This window comes from Denticeps clupeoides, chromosome 1, assembly GCF_900700375.1.
Source record: "Denticeps clupeoides chromosome 1, fDenClu1.1, whole genome shotgun sequence".
NCBI lineage: Eukaryota > Metazoa > Chordata > Actinopteri > Clupeiformes > Denticipitidae > Denticeps > Denticeps clupeoides.
Window position 1 is genome coordinate 13,627,372 of NC_041707.1, and position 22,565 is coordinate 13,649,936.

The 22,565-nt window shown below is 44.0% G+C and overlaps 1 protein-coding gene across 8 annotated transcripts; it reads left to right on the forward strand.

The window, feature by feature from the left end:
- The first annotated feature begins 2,267 nt into the window (after positions 1-2,267).
- paplna (papilin a, proteoglycan-like sulfated glycoprotein) lies at positions 2,268-21,302 on the forward strand. Of its 8 annotated transcripts, none has more exons than XM_028979073.1 (29): positions 2,268-2,418; positions 3,659-3,762; positions 3,836-3,926; positions 4,029-4,132; positions 6,036-6,096; positions 6,296-6,398; positions 6,634-6,764; positions 7,077-7,200; positions 7,295-7,375; positions 7,446-7,618; positions 7,701-7,824; positions 8,268-8,394; positions 8,597-8,668; positions 10,089-10,293; positions 11,039-11,215; positions 11,618-11,768; positions 11,867-11,950; positions 12,671-12,788; positions 13,435-13,519; positions 14,183-14,303; positions 15,014-15,416; positions 17,298-17,456; positions 17,556-17,683; positions 17,762-17,837; positions 17,905-18,051; positions 18,563-18,690; positions 19,280-19,388; positions 19,722-19,897; positions 20,122-21,302. In XM_028979073.1, the coding sequence occupies exons 3-29, from the start codon at positions 3,867-3,869 to the stop codon at positions 20,292-20,294; spliced, it is 3,600 nt and encodes a 1,199-aa protein (XP_028834906.1). In that variant the 5' UTR covers positions 2,268-2,418; positions 3,659-3,762; positions 3,836-3,866; the 3' UTR covers positions 20,295-21,302. The 8 variants fall into 8 exon arrangements, 7 of the variants coding, with proteins under 7 accessions (XP_028834906.1, XP_028834915.1, XP_028834896.1 ...); XM_028979082.1 differs by having other exon boundaries at positions 3,861-3,926; XM_028979063.1 differs by lacking the exon at positions 3,659-3,762 and having other exon boundaries at positions 3,861-3,926.
- The last annotated feature ends 1,263 nt before the right edge of the window (positions 21,303-22,565 follow it).

Sequence of the window (22,565 nt, forward strand, 5' to 3'; positions counted from 1 at the left end):
CCGTCAGCTCTAATGGAACGAAGGGGTGACGGAGGCGGTGAAAGAGAAGGGTCAGGGGAACGGAGGCCACTGAACTGTTGGATATCAACCATGATGGAAGTTCAAAGATCCAGAATAACACTTGAGGGGGGAAACTGGTACTTAAAATGTGGTTGAAACAGACCAGGCAGGGTGTTATTGTGGATGTGGTGGAGTTAAGTTTTGCAACGTCTATATATGTACATACCCTGCATGCAAGACTCTGTACATTTCTGGCCGAGAAGGGAACCGGTATAAAGTAATTTCAGAGTTCAAAGTTTAAATGCTATAGTTTCACTTTTTTAAAGCCCTTGTTAAATGTAATAAGTGAGGGACAGAATTGGATGTTTGGTTCCTAGAGGCAGATGTGGCTTGTAGCAGAAAGCGGCTCCTTCATTGCATTTACTGGATTTAACGTTATCAGAAGACAAATGGCAAACGGCAAAAAAATTATAAAAAAAAAAACGAAACAAACCCAGACCCGAAATTTGAAGGACAAACGTGAAACCCAGTTCCAGAGAGTCAGGATTAATCTTACGCGTTGGGGATTTTCTACTCTCGCCTGTCTTGTCAGTGACCCCCCTGATAGACCTGGATGGCTCCACATCACCGGATAAAATGTCACACAGATGCCAGGAGACAGGAGCTTCTTTACGTTGCCTGCACGTTGCAATCTGCACCATGGCTTCACAGACGGCTGTCCAGTCTCCTTCCTGACCAGGCGGCCTCTGGGAAAAACGTGGACTAACCTATATTAAAATAAGCAGACGCAGCTTTTGGGATATTATTCATCATCACCCTGGGTTTGCAAACATTTTAAAATGGAAAGTTATGTTTTTGCATTTGTGAACATTTGAAGAATCGCACGGTCAGATTATACTGGGATAAACATGGACAACGAGGCCACGCCACTCTTTCGTTTCACTGCACTAGTAAATGAAACGTTTCGTTAGATTTGCAGTTTGAGGCTTTTCACCCACATTAGTGGTCTCAGATGTTTTAGGGCATGAGAGACCAGACGGCAGGACATCACATTCCAAAAGACCCCACTGGTTCTGTTCTCATCCGGTCCATCCCGGACATGGGAGTCAGAACAAACAGCACGTTGATTTAATTAGAGCTGGGTGCTGATTACAGTGAAATACATATTTCCACAGAGCTCTGGCCGTGCTGTAATTGCAGTTAGTGGAAGAGGGTGTTGCATCCTAAAGGGGTGTTTTAGCCAGGATCACTGTGTTCTTTAAAACCCAAAGGGTGGGAGAAGCAGCTTCTTTGAGTAAAATATAGTGGTGATTTCTCCAAGATTGTTACCACTGTGGCTCCCTGTGGTTTCCATTTAAAAGGCCAATTAGTTTAGTTTTTTGACATGTTTTTTGTGTTAAAAATGTTTAATCTGTCCTTAGGTCTTGGTGGTTCGAGAAAACGTGTGTACAAAAATAAATAACATTTTAATTTACCCCGTTCTGTTCTTTTGTTGTTAAATTGTTTGTAACATTAAAAAACGGTAACTGGGACATTTTTTTGCCATTTACAGTAGAGTCGCGAAAACGTCTTGTTTATTACAGCAAAGACGAGACATTTTAAGCCACACATAAGTGTACCGACAGAACACTGCAGACCCCTGGACCCCAGACCCCACGAGTAAAATCACCGTGGCGTGCAGTAACTGTGGGCTTTTTTTCGGGTTTTGGGTGGGGGGGCAAGTAGCACATTGTAGGGGCTCCCCGACTCCCCAAGGCACGTGGTTGGTAACATTCCCGGATGGTCGCAGCAAGAATGGACACGGGATCGTGTTAAATAACGGGAACAGAAATAAATGAACTTTTTACTATTACTTTTGTTATTATTTGTCAATATCAATTTTCCTATTTTTTATGACCCCCCCTAGTGATTGGGTGGTAGTAGCCTAGTGGGTAACGCACTCGCCTAAGAACCAGAAGACCCGGTTTCAAACCCCACTTACTACCATTGTGTCCCTGAGCAAGACACTTAACCCCAAGTTGCTCCAGGGGGGGACTGTCCCTGTAACTACTCATTATAAGGGCGTCTGATAAATGCTGTAAATGTAAAATATAAATGATTGGGAAAATCATTAGTTACAAGACGTGATGCATCCTGTCTAGTTTATTTTATTTATTGCAAGTTATTAATGCAGTCATCTAAACGTCCCGCTTGGAGCAATAAAACATGGCGTGTTGAAGTAGCGCGTGGGCGCGCCGCCGTGATTGGCGTGGGCGCGCCGCGGTGACGCGCAGGAGCTCCCCAGCCCGGATCCCCGTAGAAAAGCGGCGCGGACGGGCTCGGATTAGCATCTTTCGTCGCTTCCTCTCCGGACCCGGAGCGGGTGAACGCGGCTTTTTCACCACGCGAATCTCCAGGAAGAGGAGCCCACGGGACCGGGTAATGAACTCCATGTTTATGCATGAAATTTTTTATCCTTTATTCTATGGCTGAACATTATGGGACTTTAAGAAGTTAAGGGACAGTTACACATTTTCTGATGTAAATACGGAATGGTACACAACGTATAAAGAAATTATTTTGGTTCCTTCCAATATTTTTCATTAATTTATCTTAGCATTTTTAAAATTATTTTATTATTATTATTTTTTTTGGCCATTTTTGGTCATTTAAATGGTGTCTGCCTCATGTCTGCCCGGTTGAGTAGGCAGGTATTATCACCAGTGATTACAGCACACAGTCAAACCTCTTGGCCACACTTACTGCTAGCCATGCTGGTTCTGAGCAGTGTGTGTGTGTGTGTGTGTGTGTGTGTGAGAGAGAGAGACCATGCACACATTTACAGGCACTAGCATGCACAGACTGGTAGGGCTGGGAGTCGAATGTTTTTACCCTCAAGAATTTCATCAGTGTGTCTCTCAAGTATCCTGTGCACGTAGCCCTGCTGTCCTGGGCCCGGTCCGGACTCTGCTGGCTCGCTGTGGGCTCCTCTAGGAAGCCCGGACACTGATGTAAGCGATAAAAGTGTCCGGTCGCCCCGGTGACTACAGCCACGGCCTGGTCCACGTCAACAGGAAACGAGTACTCTCAATTAGCCAATTATTACCTGAGATGGAGGCATTTCCATTTACGGCATTTATCAGACGCCCTTATCCAGAGTGACTTACAATCCATAGTTACAGGGACAGTCACCCTGGAGCAACGTAGGGTTAAGTGTCTTGCTCAGGGACACAATGGTAGTAAGCAGGATTTGAACCTGGGTTGAGTGTGGCGAGTGTGTTACCCACTAGGCTACTACCACCCTATTCCGTGCCACCACTGTCTGGCGAGAGAAGGTTTGGTACCATGTTATATCGTGCAGAAACCGACATCTAGCTTATCTTCACCTACCTGGTTACAGTAGTCATTGTTAATAACTTTTTAATGTGTCTGTACTTTACTACATTTTTACCTTTTTAATCTTTTTCTTTTGCTTATTGTTTATTACATGGTGACATATTTGTCGTACTGTTTCTTATCTTATGACCACCTGGGTGACTCAATAATGTTAAGTCAATAATAAGTAATTAATAATGACTTACTAATGTTTATTTTTAATCAATGTACTCTTGCTTTTGGTGTGTAAGTGGATTTGAAGGCAAAAGCGCCTGTACTTTAACTCTTTTGACTTTTCTTTTAGCCTGGGTATATAAGTACGTCCACCAGGCCTAGATGTTATGCTGTGGTCATTTGTCGCTGTATATCACCAGCTGCTGTTTTCTGTCCCGTGCTTCTGGTGTGACGGTACGGTTAGCATTGCATGAAGACAATACAGCCAAATGGCCACACAATTCACAATTATTTTTTTTTTTTTAAGTGGTGTAACATTCTTATCTGCCCAGCTGTGAATGATGAAGATGTTGTTGGTTCTGACCGCCCTGCAGCTCCTGCTCACCCCAGTTCTGTTGGTAAGACCATCTCTGCCATGTATTATATAGATATTTACATTTTCAGCTTTTCAGCTCGTCTGCTGAGAAAGGTTAACTTCATAAACTCTTTTGTGCTTGAAGCAACGCAGTGGTGATCACTGGGAGGCGTGGGGACCCTATGGTGAATGTAGCCGCACCTGTGGCACCGGAGTGGCTGTGAGGACGAGGCGATGCATCACCCAAAGGCAAGCTCTTTTCTCTCTGAGCACAATAAGCAGTATGCTGCTCAACATTGTGTGTGCTGAAAAGGATATTTTGTCTGGAACACTGGGTTACCTGCCAAGATCTTGATGTGAAACATGAAGCCGGAATTGCGACTTGATACAAATCCAAATAAATTTGCCATGTGTGTACATTTCGGTGTGTACATACAGTACAGGCCAAAGGTTTGGACACACCTTCTCATTCAATGTGTTTTCTTTGTTTTCATGACCATTTACATCGGTAGATTCTCACCGAAGGCATCAAAACTATGAATGAACACATGTGGAGTTATGTACTTAAGAAAAAGTAGAGACCTGGCCTCCACAGTCACCGGACCTGAACCCAATCGAGATGGTTTGGGGTGAGCTGGACCGCAGAGTAAAGGTTAAGACAATCTACCAATGTAAATGGTCATGAAAATAAAGAAAACACATTGAATGAGAGGGTGTGTCCAAACTTTTGGCCTGTACTGTATATGTACATTTCTTAAACTGGTTTAGCATCAAAAAAAGCTCATGTACCATGCAGGCCAAGCCTGGTGTCCATAAATCTCAGAAGCTGGAATCCTGCCGGCATGTTGCCTCTTGCACCTGTCCATGTGAACGCCGTACAGGAAGAGGAGACACTCTCACCTCCAGGGCGCACAAAGACAAAACCTACACCCCAGACGTCTTCTAGTATCAGAAATGGAAAAAAACGAGTGAACAAAAAAGTGCTAGTTGGGCAGTTATGACTGACTAGTCCTTTCTTGTTCTTGTGTAGTTTTCCTGGAAGGCCAGAAGACTTGAATAGCAGACCTAATCTGTCATGATACTGCTCTCTAGTACCTGATCCGTTACTACCTGCACACTGTGAGCCAAAATGTCGTCCTGTAGCCAGATACTCCTCAGCAGCAGCATGTCATCATCTGTGGTGTTAGGATGAAGGTTTTAGTGTGAAGAGGCAGCTTCTGAGGTCTGTTGACCTGAGGGCGATCCTCACTGGAAGTGAATCTGGAGGTAATCCGCTACCACCAGTCATTCCCTTTCTCACCATAACCTGTGTGTGTGTCTTTTTGACCACGCCTCAGTCTCTCCTTAAGTGTCATTTGTAAATGAAGCAGGCTTTCGCTCTGTGCTTGTGAACAAGTTGTACTAGAGCAGGCTTAAATATTAAGGTGTCGGAATATGATTTCAGAAAAAGTTGAAGGCCTGTGACCAATGCTGGGTTGTAACACGCCCTGAACCACACCTCTTTATGAGACACAAAGTCTGTGTTTGTGTGTGGGGGACATGGGGAGATGATTCAGTGCATGTAAATTTAGTTTGGTAATTAGGCCCAGGCTCTGGAAAAAGCTTTTCCCCATGGGAGCATTTTGAGCATGTGTTACAGGAGTGTATCGAGTGCTACCTGCTGTGTATGGAAAATAGCAGTCATGTCTCTGGGACACAAAAAAAGCTAAAATACACAGCAGTAATATCACAAACACTAATGTCTAGTACACAGACTTTGACTAAAAAGGAAGGTGGTGGTGAAGATGATCTTACTGTCATTTGGAAATGAAATGTTTAAATAAAATGTCCATGATGTCCATTAAAACAACATCAAATTGATTCAAATACCTGTCCAGCCATTGTTAATTATGTAAATGACATTATTAGAAAATCTTTATGGATCTCAGTAAACATGAAAACAGTGACACCAAAGAAGCTATAAAAGGGGTCTTCTTAAAGTAGTTCGTTTTCTGGTACACCAGCAAATATTAGTTGGACTACATCATTATCTTGTCAATGTTTATTTTATCCTATGCATTTTCTAAATGACCCTAAACTTTGGAACGGCAATGAAAAAGGGTTAACTGCAGTCCTCTTATGTTTGGTTTTTTTCTGTCGTTTGTGCTCACAGGACTGATGGCGGCTTGAACTGTGTGGGTCCCGCTCAGTCCTATCACATCTGCAGCACCCAGGTACCCCTGGCTCCCTTATACCCAACATGTATCTGTAATAAACCTCAAACATCCAGACATGTTCATACCTGCACCCATGCTGTGCTCTTTTATCAATTCACCTTCTCTTATTACTTCCAGTACGCATCAGGCTTAATGATTTAATAAGAGCGCTCGTGGCAGTGATCCACAAGCATTCTGGGTTGTGTGTCTTTCTCAGCAATGCCCAGAGGGTTCCAAGGACTTTAGAGAGGAGCAGTGCTCTCAGTTTGATGGCAATGACTTTCAAGGGAGACTCTACAAATGGCTGCCATATTATGGAGGTATATTACTCCATTACTGCCATGCTGATCTGTTACACTTAAAATGATATATAATATAATTGGGATTAATAATACACAATGGTGGTGATAACAACAATAACAATGTTAAACAAAAATGACCTGTGAAAGCATGAACTGGTTAATTTCTGTAGTGGTTGCATAATGGGCTTAAAGGGGCAGACTTTTCAATTGTGTTGTATTGCATCCATTCTGATTCTTTTGTCCCTGATGAAAGCTGAGAATCCATGTGAGCTGAACTGCATTCCCAGAGGAGAGAACTTCTTTTACCGACACCGTTCGGCTGTGGTTGACGGCACGCCCTGCCACCCTGGCAGGAAAGATATCTGTGTGGATGGGGTCTGTAAGGTGGGTGAATACCAGGCAGAAAACCTCAATGCACCTGAAACACAACAGCTAATAAGGCTGATTTGCAGGGATTTAACATGATTTAACATGAACACACACACATTTAATAAAGTGAAATTTTCTTGCCACAGGCATGTTCTAATTTTTCTGTAATGACTGGTTTTGGGTTACGGTTTTGCTTTGAACACAAGCTAAGTGTTGTGATCAAATGGCCCCGCCAATCCACCCTCCTGCACCTCTGAGGGTGTATGTACAAGGAACTTTCTTGCTCTTATCCTAACGTCCCTCTCCCTGCCCATGTCCTGTGTGCAGCGTCTGGGCTGTGACAACAAGCTGGACTCGTCTGTGCAGGAAGACCCTTGCCTGCAGTGCGGGGGCAATAGCCAGTCATGCTACGTTGTCAAGGGCACCTTCTCAGAGCAGGGCTTGCCGACAGGTGTGTCTCCATGGAAAGTGGCTCTTTGTGCAGGAATTTGTGGAATTCCTTTACATCTAAATGAGAACCTGGGCTGTTTTACTGTTTCTTTCAGGTTACAACCAGATGTTTATCATCCCAGTTGGGGCCAGCAGTATTAGCATCCGAGAAACTGTTGCCACTCGTAATTATCTGGGTGAGTGTCAGTATGGCCGTAGATCACAGATTGGTCGAATTAGAAAGTTCATTTTCTGCATGTCTCACAGCTGTCAAGAACCTACGTGGGGAGTACTACTTGAATGGCCACTGGGTCATTGAGTTCTCACGGGCCACCCCTGTTGCTGGCACGGTGCTCTACTACCAGAGGGGAGCTGAGGGGGAGGCGGTGCCTGAGGCCATCACCGGCCGGGGGCCTACTACTGAACCCCTCGTGTTAGAGGTTTGGTCCAAGAATGCTCTCTTACTGTGCGAACACTCATGGAGTGAAACCCTATATCTTTGCAACCCTCACTGTCTCACAGCTCATCAGCCAGGAGCCCAACCAGGGTGTGGAGTTTGAGTATTACCTGCCAAACGGCCGCTCCAGAGAGGGCTACTACTGGAGTTATGGCTCATGGTCTGCCTGCAGCAAAGAGTGTAGCGCAGGTCTGTGGATCACCGTTCTCTTTTAAAGGTGCCATAGAATGGAAAACTCTACAGACACAGATGAAGATGGAGAGGCTCATACATGAAACAGGCATATAATGAAACTCAAACACTGTTGTTCCTTTATACAAATGTCCCACAGGAGCTAAATAGGTCAGAAAAAAAAATTCAAAAATCCCACTGACCACACTGTGCCTAAGGGGACATTGTACTGACCTCAGATAATGTAAAACAGCCAATCAGAGCACAGCTCCTCAACATATTACCAACATATTACACTTTCCCCAAAGTTGCAGGCCATAAGCTGACAATTCGGCTGTACACCGAAATATATTTTTATGGCAGCATTCGTTATGACATATTTAACACATACAAAATGCAAACTCACTAAAACAAAGCCCATTCCCATGTGATTTACTGACAGTGATTCTCTGCTCCGCCAGGGTACCAGTCCCGCCTTGTGTTCTGTGCCATTGACAATGAGGCCTACCCAGACTACCTGTGTGCCTCTCTGCCTCGGCCCGCCGACAACCGCACATGCAACGAACCTGAATGCCCAGAGACTCGCCGGTGAGTTCAGAACCCACAAAGTCTGTAGTTGCTTGCCAACAAAACACAAAAGAGGCATGCCAATGCTAATGAAATAATAAAAAAAATGAGTAATATGTTTTCTGTTTTGAGCTGGAAAATGAAAGAGACAGTGAGAGAAGCTAGTCGTAAGGTAGGCTGCCTGATGGGTCTCACTCTTGCTGTGCTGTCCCTGTACTTGAAGGATGGCGTTTGTCTACAAGCCGCAAAGGTGGAGGCCCAAGGAGAGGCCACAAGTATATATATATGTGTACAGGTAACAAAGCAGACAACATGCTGTCCACAACAGGACGTGATCTCAAACACAGACATTTAAACGGCAGCACCTAATCAACATGGTTGATATTTGGAGCTAGTTTGGTTAGGAGACTTTACTAAGGCTGCTTTTACACTTACCAGACTCGATTCTTGCATTGGACTTCCAAAACACATTGACTAGCTGCAGACACGCTTTTCTTAGCACAGTCTTATGCTCTTTTTGGATTATTGTCAGGCATATGATGCTTAAGCTGATGCCCTTTGCTCCTGATTTCAACTGAAATTGAATGTTATCATAAGAATTAAGGTTATCATAAAAAATAAGGTTCGTACACCATGCAGAACCAGTATTTCTGCTGGTTACATTTATTGCGACAAATAGATGCAGCCTTAGAACTTTATTGATGGGACCCTGCGAAGCATCAATAAAACATGTCAGGAAGCAAATAAGAGTGTAAAAATCAGGTAGTGGCTGGACGCACCGGATGCACTTTTACAGATTTCACGTGTTTGAGCTCAGCCTGTGTTCCATGTGTTCAGTGTTAGTACCATTTCTTTCCTGACAGCTGTCCAGCTCAGTGATGCCACAGTTAGAACCGGCACAGTCTAGCGTAGTCTGGGCAAAACATTCATCTGGTATTACATTTGGATTCTGATTAACACGTAACCAGCACAACCTAACTCACAAAATTGCTAAAAACAGACAATAATGTCATGTCATCATGACTCTTTCACAGATCCATGAAATTTTTCCCCCTCTTTACCCTCACTGAGCTGGTTAGCCGTCTAGTGCCTGTTGTCAGCCTAATGTCCCTGTCTGCTGATTTTTATGTTTTGAAATATAGTGCACAGGTTGGTTAGCTTTGCTATGGTGTGTTTAGAGTGTCTGAAGTCTCGGTGCTGTCTGTTTGACTGGTGGGCACAGTAGCGTCTGTTGTACCTGCGGCACTCTTTTCATCTTAGAAGGACTCAGGGTGAAATCTGAAACGGCCATGAACCCAGGGCCAGCCCGAAAGCTAGCGGCCCTAATCTCTTCAGATAAATGCCATGTGATTCCGATCTGTACCAGAATAATGCTATTTGTTCCACACTTTCCTTTTAAATTGGGGGGTGTCATTGGCCTTTGCCAGCTTTAAAAGTAGCCCAGTGTGGTTTGTGGCCTCTTCTTGGGAAAAGGTTTCTTCCAAGAAGGTTGTAAAAGTGATTATGCAATCAGTGTGCCAGATGTCTAATAAATGCTTCTATCCTCATGGGGCTGGATTGACCGCAAGCTTCTTTTTTAAAAGGGAGTCTGGTGGAATGGGGTGTTGGCTGTTCTTTGGGGTTTTCGGCATTTGTGGGCTTCCGCAGTTCTTCCTGTTGTGATTTTCTGAGCATCCTTGTTTGTGTTGCCTATCTTCTGAACTTGCCTGTGGCAGCTGGAAGGTTGGCGAGTGGAACCAGTGCTCAGTGACGTGTGGTGGCGGCTCTCAGGTGCGCACAGTGGAGTGTGTATCCCATGATGCATCAGGTCCTCGGGTGGTGGAGGATGGCCAGTGCGAGTCTTATGCTCAGCGTCCCCTCAGCCTGCAGAACTGCAACATGCAGCAGTGCTCACAGTACAGTACCTCTGCCTGGAGCCAGGTGAGTACAGCAACTCAGAAAGGACAGCAAGGTAACAGCAACGTAAATGGGTGGCAGTAGCCTAGTGGGTAAGATACGCACCTATAAACCAGAAAACAGGTTCAAAACCCACTTGAACCATCACCCTTGGTGGGCAGTGGGCAGCAATGACAGGCGCCCGGGGAGCAGTGTGTGGGCACGGTGCTTTGCTCAGTGGCACCTTGGCGGCTTGGGATTCGAACTGCCAACCTTCTCCTTACCTGCTAGGCCACCACTGCCCTTACTACCATTGTATCACTGAGCGAGACACTTAATGCTGAGTTGAGAGGGGAATGTCCCTGTTACTACAGATTGTAAGTTACCCCTGATATGGCCGTCTGATAAATGGCATAAATGTTATGTATACAATACAGGGACTTGGGTTACACTTACGTCTAACGTGCGAAGCATTGCAGTCGTTCAGTGATTGGATGTAAAAATGAGCACAAATGTATTTTTTTAGCATCGTCACTGAGACTCTGAAGAACCAGTTGGTTAATTAAATGTTTGTGTCAAAAATGTTTTTTTTAGGGGACCTTTAAAGTCTAATCTTAGGTCAAATTACTTCAGTAAAAATACACTGAAACATTTCCAGAAAACATGAAATGGGTTACTGTGTTTGCTTGTACTTTGTGTATTTGAAGCAGTCGTTTTAAAGTTCAGAATGACTCTTGTGCTCTGTTGCTTTGTTATGTACCTGCAGTGTGACAGCAGTGTTGTTTTGTAGTGCTCGGTGACTTGCGGGGACGGGCAGCAGACTCGCGAGGTGATGTGTGTGGGAGCTGGTGGGGTGAGAGTGGGAGACCACGCCTGCCGGACGCTGCTGAAACCTCCGCACATACAGCCATGTCAAATGTCACCCTGCCAGCGCCGCGTACGCTGGCACGTGGGCGACTGGGGAATGGTGAGTGAGATTTGGCAATCAGACACTATTTCCTAGCCTGGTGGTTTTGTTGTCTGACATCAACACATGAGATCTGAGCAAATGTTTTTCTTTAAATACGATTTGACAGTTATTATTAATATTAAATATTATTAATTAATTATTCATCTGATCAAGAATTGGTTGCACAGGCTGTATCTATCTGCCAAACTCTCTGTGACTGTGTCACTCCCAGATTTGAGCACAGCAGCCACATGGCTCCATTGAAAGCTGCATACTTTGCTTTCAACTTTTTTCACACCCTTGACCTTGGGTGCATGGGCTTGTTTTTTTGGGGGGTTTTTTTAACAGCACTTTACTAGTGTATAATACTGAAAAAAAACTGAAGCTGTGTTTTTTTTGATGATCTCTGCCTGCATGCAGTGTTCAAAGAGTTGTGAATCAGGCCTGCGTGAACGACAGGTAATCTGCTCAGATGCACAGAGGACCCTGTATGGGGTGGAGCACTGTAGCACTCACCAAAAACCTGCCACAGTGGAGAGCTGCAACACCCAACCCTGCTATAGGCCTCAGGGTAAGCCCTTCCTCAGTCTGGTATAATTTCTGCATGCCTGCATGAGTATGTTGAAAAGTTAGGAATGAAAATTCTGTTTCTCTCTCTGTCTCTTTCAGAGGTGCCCAGTATGCCTGATCCCAGAGGACATGAAAACACACAACATGGATTCCACCCATATGTTCCTGAGGAGCAGCCGACAGGTCTCTTTGAATCAAAAATTCATTATACATGAAAAGCCTTCATTCATTAATGCATCCATGACCAAATGTCCCAGCATTGAGGCTCTAAGAATGTTCTAAAATGGTATAAAATGTGTGTGTGTGTGTGTGTGTGTGTGTGTGTGTGTATATATATATATATATATACCATAATAAAACTGTTAATATACCATAAAACCTTAATATAACAGCACTAGTTTGTTACTAGCATACCACTAGAATTGAACTAGTGTGATCAACTAGCTGGAAATATGAATGCTTTTGAGCCACATTGGTGGTTATTAATGCATCCAGTTTTGAGCTACTTGTATATATCCTTCATTCATCCCTCTCAGCCCCCCTCCATTTCCTCAGTGCCTTTGTGTCCGTGCACTAATTATCGGGCTTCAGATTGACATGTTGTTTGGGAATTGTGGATTGTCAGCCTGATTAAAATATCAGGCTGAGGCCCATGTGGGTGTATGAGTGGGGCCATGACTTGTGGGGCCATGACTTTTTTCTTCAGCACTGAGAGGAGTCCTGGCTGCTGTGTGTGTGTTTTTGTGGACTCAGCTTGGTTCTGGACTAATTGCAGACTTTGGGAGGTGGCATGTGTGTGTGTTTGGGGGGGGGTTCCACCGTTGTTGCTTCTGTGCGCCTGTCACTTATAATGTGAATAGCAGGATTTCTCAAGACACCCTGTGTGTAACCTTGTCCAAACAGGCATTGTGCAGCACTGCACTCAGACCCATTTTGGCTGCTGCCCTGATGGCCGGACCCCGGCAAGGGGTAGACAAGGACTGGGCTGCCCACAGGAACCAGTCAGATGCTCCCACAGCAGGTAGCTACCATATATACAAAATGTATATATGACCACAATATGCTGCACAGTGTACACCAGAAGTGTTTACCGTGACTGGTCTCACAACTTGATAAGATTACGATTATCAATGCAATACAATGCATGCCAGCAAATTTTCTACATTGCTTCACATTATGTTTTCAAATATGTCAGTGAGATGAGAGTTTAGGCCTCATTCACATAGCCATCTGAACCAGGCTTTTTTGTGGCATCCGTCACGTCCGGTGTACACGGACTGACAATTTTTTCCGTTCACTGGAGCAAATCAAAGCCTCCACACAAGTGTCAGCACCAGCATTTGGTACTTTTCTTGGTGTCGGAATTTCTGCCGGAATACCATTGAATGTTAAACAATGCCAAGCAAACCCCAGTGAAACGCCAATCAACCGAAGCTACAAAAAACACAAAACGTGTTAATTTTGAACGTCCCTCTGAAGGACAGTCCTTACTGCCACCAAGAGCAGTGCTGTACTCAGGTCAGGCAACCACAGCCACCAGCACTACTTTTTAACTAGAATCAGCATGTAGTTTCACTTCACTTACACATTTTAGTCTTTTTTTCAGAGCTATTCTTATTTCTCAGTATTGTTGAGGTTTACTTATCCATTCATGTCTAATCTTCCAGTTATGGCTGCTGTAGGGATGGTGTGACCATGGCTCAGGGACCCAATAAAGAAGGCTGTGTGGAGTATGTCCCACCAGCACCAACAGTAAGTGGGTGTTAGCATTTAAACTGCATTAAAACCCCCGGACAAATGCTGCTTATGCCAAATCATGTGATCCATAAAAGCAAGGACTTCAGAAGTGTCCTGAGGTATCTGGTAAAACGATGCTAGATTTAGGTCCTCCATTTTGACCACAAATCAAAACGGGTTCAAGAGTAATTGTGGGTACCCCACAGATGTTCAATTGGATTGAACTCTGGAGAAGTCAACACCTTGAAGTCCTTCTTATCTCCCTCAAACTACTCTAGAACCCATTTTGATTTGTGGTAGGACTCAGGAGAATGATATACACAGGGTGATGGCTACCCATGACCATGCCCAAGGTTCAACCCCTATTTTTTAGAAACATCCCATAATTCCTGACATTTTTGGTGATTCTCTGAGCCAGTCATGTAAGATTACACTTTGGTTCTTGTCAAAGCAGCTCAGAGATCTTACCCACATTACCTGATGTCAACACATCAAAATCAAGAACTGACTTTTAAGATCCCTCAATCAAGATCCCTCTGCCTTGATAAGTGCCATTGCAACCAGTCATTTCCTTTGCTATCAGTGGTTATAATGTTGGGGCTTATCAATGTATGCACATTGCACAACTGTTTTCTGTGAAAAAGTAATGTCTCTAACACACCCTCCTCCATACTCTAGGTTTCTACTCCAACCCACGTAGAGTCTGATTGTCAGTCCTCCACATATGGGTGCTGTTTTGACCATGTGACCCCTGCAGGAGGTCCTTATGGAGAAGGCTGCCCAACTCCTCCTAGGAACAGTGAGTGAAGAGCATCCTATCCTATATACTTTCATTATACAAACAATATACAGGAGTAGCTATGCATTCAAATATTCTCCATAAAGGAGTATCATGTCATCAATGCAAAATGAATGCACAGTATTTTATTGCCTGTTTCCAAGGGACTATTCCAGAGCTCTGGATTATGCTCAAACAAGTCATAACAGGCATGAAATTTGGAGCCAATATTCCATCAGGGATGTTCCAAGATTGTGCTGAGTTACGAACAGAAGTAATTATTACAAACAGCACTTCAAAGGTCACTCCAAAGCTCAATACGTATCTTGGTATTGTAACGTAGACAATATGTGCTTTCAAGTTATACAATTATGATGATTTAAGTCAATGTCACTCTTACACTGATTTGCACAGATTTCCAAAATGTGTCCTCTGCATATAACCCATCTTCCTTCCAGTGGGCAGCCATGAAAGGTGCCTGGGGAGCAGTGGGAGGGGACGGTACCTTGCTCAAGGCACCTCTGTGGCCTCAGTAGCACCTTGACAGTTCAGGATTTGAACCCACAGCCCTTCGGTTACGACCTTACCCACTAGGCCACCACTGCCCATAAAGAACATACACTGTTTCTGTTTTTAATACACTGATTAATTTTCTCACAAACAAAAAGAAATTGAATGAACAATGTTTGTTTGGGTGTATTTGACAGTGTCTGCCATGTTTGTGTGTCCAGCTCAGCGCTCTGCCACCTGCTACTTGCCCCACACAGCGGGTCCCTGTAGTGATTGGACACCACGGTATTACTATGACAATGCCCGGGACCACTGCGAGCACTACTGGTATGGTGGCTGCCATGGCAACAGCAACAACTTCATGTCACGTGAGGACTGCCTGCGGTTCTGCCAGATCACCACCACATCGTCGCGGGGAAGCCGGATTATCCCTGCGGTCACAGGCAATAGAACCCAGACGTGGGACATGCGGCGCATTTTCACAGTGCCGCGGGGCGGTGGCAACGCCACCTCTCACGTTCGCCTCGGCGCCAGCGCCGCCAATAATGCCCACCGCGCCCGCATCCACCTGCGCAGCCGCCGACCTGCGCCTGCCTACGCCCAGCATTCATTGCCCTCAGCCAGGTAAGACAGCTACTGCTGGACCCAGGGCACACAGCCTCTCCACGGCGCCTGGCAAATTTTGCCATTGGAGACCACGCCTTTTTCAGCTGCAAGGGTGCTCACATTCACACACTCAAAATACATATACAGACTCGCTATATATACCTATACACATGCACACATTCACAAATGAAGCACACTGATATGTATTAGACAACTCCAGTATTATGCAGTTTTAACTGTAGTTCGTGTCCTTAATAAGGTGGCCAGATTAAATAAGGAGGACACTTTGAGACACTGTGCAAAAGTGAAAGTAAAGCCCTATTAATTGAAGTGCGCTATTCACCAAGCGCTTTAGTAGATGTAGCGCTTAAGGTCACATCAGGTGTTTTACAGAAATAAACTGTTACAAACAAGCTAGCCTTCTGTATCTGGAACTAGGAACCCACCGGCCTGCTTTGTTGGGGTGTTATTAATTCTGAAGAATTTATATGATGTTTTATAAGCAAGGTTTTAAATGGGAGGTGCCCATGGAGATGATTGACAGCTCTCATGCTCCTACCTCCACATTCTGGGCCATTTAAATCCACAACTATTGAATTGTAGTTTACAAATGCTGTTCTATCTCCAAGTATCCTCTCTAACCTGGATTATCTGGTCACCTTAGTCCTTAAGACAAAAAACACACACCAGCATTGAAACCGCCGCATGCGCACCACTGCTTTATGCGAAGTTATACATGCATCTTCTGGACAAGCTCACACACTCATGTGCCAAATTCTTTTAAGCAATACCTGCCTCTTCTGTGTTAGCACTTGTGCATAAAAAACACGCTTGGCCTCTTGTGCATAGTTTGGGGGAACTGTTAAGAAAAAAAGGAGGAGAAAGGCTGAGGGGTCGGGTGGCCCTGCTGGACAGCGCTCATTATCTGGGACTCCTGTGTGCTTTCTGTAGACTCTTGCCACAAGCTTGTAGACGTTTTTACTTGTTCTGTAGCTGTACAAATGCCTCCTGCTCAGCCCGGCATCTGTCTCTGCCTCACTTGTGTGTTTTGTCACCGCTAATGTCACCAAAAAGGAAACAAATAAAGAACCTGTTGTGTCACTCTAGTACTTCTCTACTGTCTGTGTGTCTGAATGTGTGGTTTGTTGGTCTCTGTGTGCACATTGTGTTTCTTCCTTTGTCACCTACTGTGAAACTACTGCATAGTTTAGACCTCATATTATATTCATTTTACATTTACAGCATTTATCAGACGCCCTTATCCAGAGCGACTTACAATCAGTAGTTACAGGGACAGTCCCCCTGGAGCAACTTAGGGTTAAGTGTCACGCTGATTATTCACTGTGTGTACATGCTAATTGTGCTAACAGGATGTAGGGTCATTATAATAGGAGTGTCTACTGGTGGTGAAGGCTGTAGCTTTCTTCTTTTAAGCTTTTCTCTTGCTGTGGCCAGGTAAAGGCTAAACTTTATGCTGAGCTTTGGTGACTGGTCAGCTGTTGCCATTAGTAGAGCATAAAGTGACTTCTCTTCTCTTCTCTTCTCTTCTCTTCTCTTCTCTTCTCTTCTCTTCTCTTCTCTTCTCTCTCTTCTCTTCTCTTCTCTTCTCTTCTCTTCTCTTCTCTTCTCTCTTCTCTTCTCTTCTCTTCTCTTCTCTTCTCTTCTCTTCTCTTCTCTTCTCTTCTCTTCTCTTCTCCTCTCTCCTCTCCTCTCCTCTCCTCTCCTCTCCTCTCCTCTCCTCTCCTCTCCTCTCCTCTCCTCTCCTCTCCTCTCCTCTCCTCTCCTCTCCTCTCCTCTCCTCTCCTCTCCTCTCCTCTCCTCTCCTCTCCTCTCCTCTCCTCTCCTCTCCTCTCCTCTCCTCTCCTCTCCTCTCCTCTCCTCTCCTGGACCCTGACTCAGCTGGACTGATGTGGGGGTGAGTATTGACAAGTCAGACCCCTCAACAGTGGAGGGCCGAGTTGGTCAGACTGTTGTCATGCCCTGTCGGGTCACCCCACCCCCTTCCTCCACAGTGGTGGTGGAGTGGAGACGAGATGGCACCCCCCTCTCTCCCTCTAGGTTAGTATACATACATACACAGTCCATGTCATCCACAGATCCATATCCATTGTAAACCACCTTGGTTTCTTTCTAAATCCAGACATCTCCTCTCTTTAGGCACCTCCAGCAGCCTGATGGCTCTCTGCTGGTTGGGCCTCTGACAATGCAGGACTCTGGTTGGCTGCTTTGTGTAGCCACACGGGAACGGGAGCGCGACCACCGCTACATCTACCTCTCTGTCTCAGGTAAGTACTGAGACAGAGAAGTACCTCACCTTCTGCTGGTGCAGATCTTTCTCACACAACTACACAACTCTTCTATAGAGCAACCTCAGATTGCAGTTGACAGACCGGACACTTCTCAGTCCAGAGACTCCTACCGGTACCGTCACTATACCAGGTAAATGGCATGAGATCCTTTGGATTCCGCTTTCTACTAATGTATTTTTTCCTCCCTGTGCTGTCAGGTTCAGCATTGATCGCTCTGGTTCCTCACTGGTAGAGGCTCGGGCGGGGCAGACAGCCAGGTTACACTGTAGGATCACTCCAGCTTCAGCCATCCCTTCTGTTACACTACAGTGGACTAAAGCTGGCCAGACTCTCAACACCATCAGGTTGCAATTTACACCTATACCATGTGTACATGTACATATGTATAATTTATTTTTACTGTATATAGTTGTTACAATAAAATTTTTTCTTAATTATTGTGAAGAGTCCAGTGGTTTTAATAAAATAAAGTATTTAATCTTGTACTAGATGGAATTAGCACATTGTGGATTGTGGAGTGCGCAGCATTTAGGAAAGGAATTTGCTTATGATAGAATAAAAGATGCTTAGAAAATATGATTCAATAGGAACAATAATAGGAACAATGGAGGAACTTCATTTATATGACTTTACTATATAATGCCACCAATTTTCCTCAGTTCCCTACTTTGTCAACTTATGTTGAGATGAAATCCTCAGTATGGAAAGGTTCTATATGCCAGTATGAAAAATCTAAAAAATCTAAAAAAAACATTGTATTTAATGGGATGGGTTATATTCAGGTTCTCCTGGTGTCTCCTTACGTGTGCACAATTAGTATATGTGTAATAAATTCCAAACTGTGTGTGTGAGCAGACATTCCCTGCGCTCAGATGGTACCTTGGTTGTTGGTCAGCTGACTTCTGATGATTCAGGCGTCTACACCTGCTCTGCTTCTACCAATCAGCAGCTGGAACAGCTTCAAGTGCAGCTCAGAGTGTTGGGTGAGGCTCCCTCTACTGGCGGATGCGATAGTGAAGTTGGTACTGAGACTAATTCAGGTTTTGTTTGTAGGGATGACTACATATATAGTGGTTTAACAGGTTCACACGAAACACAAATAGGATAATATGAAATTGCTATAGCAACCATGAAATCCAATTATTGTTGCATTAACATGTTGACATTTTTTTGTGATTTGTTAGACTGGGGATGCATAGTCTATTCAAATTAGCAGCTTTTCACCAGAGATGTTAAAGAGTCATTTTTTGTGCTGATCAAGTCTCAATTCTTGACTGACAATGTCAAGTCAAGTCTCAAGTCTCAAATGACTGAAATGAAATTATACACAATATCAAAATTGATTAGAACATACACTTTATGTTAGAAAAAAAAGCTGCTACATACTGCATTTTTGCTGTCGACTATGCTATTTGTCTGGGAGGGGTTATGTTAGTGAATATTTTCATTGCATTCCTCTCATTAACTTTTTTATTTACAATTTTTTCTTTAATCTTTTTTATTATTATTATTATTAATAATAATCTACCTTCAGAGATAGATAAGGTGTTGATTGCTTACATCTCTTTTCAGGAGATGTGAGGATCACCACCGCTCCCAACAATGTGCAGGTCCCTCAGGGCAGCACAGCGCAGCTCCCCTGTGTCGTGTCAGGTGACAATGTTAATGTGGGCTGGTCCAGGTGAGGGGGATTTTACCATGTTATGTATGGTTTTTTCTATTTTTATCTCTAAATGTATTTTTTCTTTGAATATTTTATGTAAGTTTTGTGTTTAGTGGTCATACTTTTTTTAGTATGAGTGTTCATACTAAAAACTGTGTATATTGTGAATATCATTAATAACATAAGATACAAATTTTAATAGTATTATGTTGATAATGACAGAAATTCAGTTTCTCAAACTTCTGAAAAATCAGTGCTTGGAACTGGCCCCAAAATTCTCATGTAATACATTAATTTGTGTCATAAAGTGTCATGGACTTGGGCTGATTGCACCTCACCTGCGTCCCGTAGAAATGGGGTGCCTGTGAGGCCTGATGGCCGACGCATTCATGTGTCCGCAGACGGCAGTCTCATCCTGAACAGCGTTCAGCTGGCGGATGAGGGCACCTACACATGCAATGCATATGCTGGCACTTACTCGGTCAGTGCCACCGCTGAAGTGAGGGTGACGAGGTCCTCGCAGCCAGGTACTTTAACTAGTCCATTTTTCTCCCCATTTCTTTTGTCGGTCCTCTGCGTTGTGTTTATGGCATTTCCTGCTGTGGTGTGCTGTGCTGTGTTTACTAGAATAAAATCATGGTGGCTGCCGCAATGTTCCCAAGCACCCTTTTTAAATCCAAACCACACGGGGTTGTTTGGAGCCCAAGTCAGCTGGATAATGTTCTGTTTCTCTGTGTTCCTCTATCTTTAGGGGCGGGTACAGATTTTGGCGTGCCCACAGGCTGCGTGGACCAGCCAGAGTTGGCCAACTGTAAGCTGATTGTCTACGCCCGTCTCTGCTCCAGCCAGTATTACTCCAGCTTCTGCTGCGAAAGCTGCACTCGCTATGCCCAGGGGCTTGACACGTTTGGCCTGATAGGGTAGATGGCCGAGCCACTGACTGGACCAGAATTTGTGTCTGGAGTTTTGTATACGCTCACTGAGCACTTTATTAGGAACACTGTACTAACACTTGTTAAAGACTTCTAAGCCTTCTTCAGCTAATCATGAAATGAATTAAAAAATATTGGCAACACACAATTTCTGTAAAGTGCATGTTTGAGCATCTGCATGTTTGAGCACTTTACAGAAAAATGGGAAAACATCAGATGTAGTTATGTTCATGACACCAGTTTGAGATGGCTACTATCAATGGCCACTTCCAGTATGACAGTCTAGTTCCTGATCTGAATAAAGTCTGAGTAAACTCTAGAGGCTGGAGTTCTTTAAAATTCCAGAAGATACCATGCCAGTGATCCCAGTTTTGATGGTTGATGTGAACATGAAGGGCATCTCCTGGTTCATATGTACATGATTTTATTCATGGCACTGCTGCCACTCAGATTAGATATTCATAATACAGGATTCAGTGTTCAGGGATTTAGCATTTTCCTGCAACACTACTAAAATGATATTTAGGTTCCAGTAAAAAAACTACATATTTGTTTTTTCCTTCCATGGATGAACACCAACTGGGTGTAGGAAGAATATTTCTGATGTTTAAAGTGGAGAAAGAAAACCTCAGAAGAAATACTTCATTACTATTGCTGTTTTCTTTGTTTGCTGTTGGAGGTCAGTGTTCACAAATCTATGGACCATGTTTCAAAAGGACATGATCTTGATAGTCTAGTTATACATAAATAGTTTATACAGCATTGATTTACTTCATGATACCATGCCACTGCAGGAATTCCAAAGGACCAAATAAAAAAAAAAAAGGATGGAAATAACAGACTCTAGGGCAGAATCTACAAGACAGTGCCAACAAGAAGTAGTGCAGAGTTGTATTGTCCTTTTGACTTGGACAAATATTTGTTAGAATGTCAATGTTATTTTGTATGGTCTGATAATTGCTATCTTATATAAGAAATAAACCATATTTTCTGTAAAACATCTTTGAACATCATCATGTTTGATCATTATTGTTTTATATTTATATAAATTATGCCATATACACTGCTCAAAAAAGAACACTTAAACAACACAATGTAACTCCAAGTCAATCACACTTATGTGAAATCAAACTGTCCACTTAGGAAGCAACACAGATTGTCAAATTAATTTCACATGCTGAGCAAATGGAATAAACAGGTGGAAAAAACAGGCAATTAGCAAGACCTCCCCAATAAAGGCGTGGTTCTGCAGGTGGTGACCACAGACCACTTCATGGTTCCTATACTTTCTGGCTGATGTTTTGGTCACTTTTGAATGCTGGTGGTGCGCTCACTCTAATGGTAGCATGAGATTGAGTCTACAACCCACATAAGTGGCTCAGGTAGTGCAGCTCATCCAGGATGGCACATCAGTGTGAGCTGTGGCAAGAAGGTTTGCTGTGTCTGTCAGCCTAGTGTCCAGAGCATGGGAATGCTACCAGGAGACAGGCCAGTACATCAGGAGACATGGAGGAGGCTGTAGGAGGGTAACCACCCCGCAACAGGACTGCTACTTCTGCCTTTGTGCAAGGATGGCCATGAGGAACACTGCCCGAGTCCTGCAAAATTACCTCCAGCAGACCAAAAATGTGCATGTGTCTGCTCAAACGATCAGAAACAAACTCCATGAGGGTGGTATGAGGGCCCGACATCCACAGGTGGGTGTTGTGCTTACAGCCCAACACCGTGCAACACATTTGCCATTTGCCAGACAACACCAATATTGGAAAATTCACCACTGGTGCTCTGTGTTCTTCGCAGATGAAAGCAGGTTCACAATGAGCACATGTGGAGAATGTGGAGGATGTTCTGCTGCCTGTAACATCCTCCAGCATGACTGGTTAAGCAGTGGGTCAGTAATGGTGTGGGGTGGCATTTTTTGGGGGGGCCACACAGCCCTCCATTTTCTCGCCAGAGGTAGCCTGATCATCAGAACCCTTGTGAGACCATATGCTGCTGCAGTTGGCCTTGGATTCCGATAAGATAAGATAAAGATAAGATAAACCTTTATTAGTCCCACAAGTGGGAAATTGCACTTGTCACGGCAGAAAGTGGACAGAAGCAGAAGATAATAGCAGCAAAAACAGAGGTAATAGCATCACAAAAAATAAGATAAATATGTATCTGTATATATGTACGAATTTACAATTTAAACAGTTAACAATTTAACAGAATGTGCCAAAGTGTGTGTGTTTGTCTGTGTGTGTGTGGTCAGCTGTGAGGT

Excerpts from the sequence above, each read along its gene's own strand:
- paplna (XM_028979073.1), top strand. The coding sequence starts at position 3,867 with ATGATGAAGATGTTGTTGGTTCTGACCGCCCTGCAGCTCCTGCTCACC. Across the intron at positions 7,376-7,445 it reads TGCCACTCGTAATTATCTGG|CTGTCAAGAACCTACGTGGG; the intron begins GTGAGTGTCAGT and ends CATGTCTCACAG. Across the intron at positions 7,619-7,700 it reads CTGAACCCCTCGTGTTAGAG|CTCATCAGCCAGGAGCCCAA; the intron begins GTTTGGTCCAAG and ends ACTGTCTCACAG.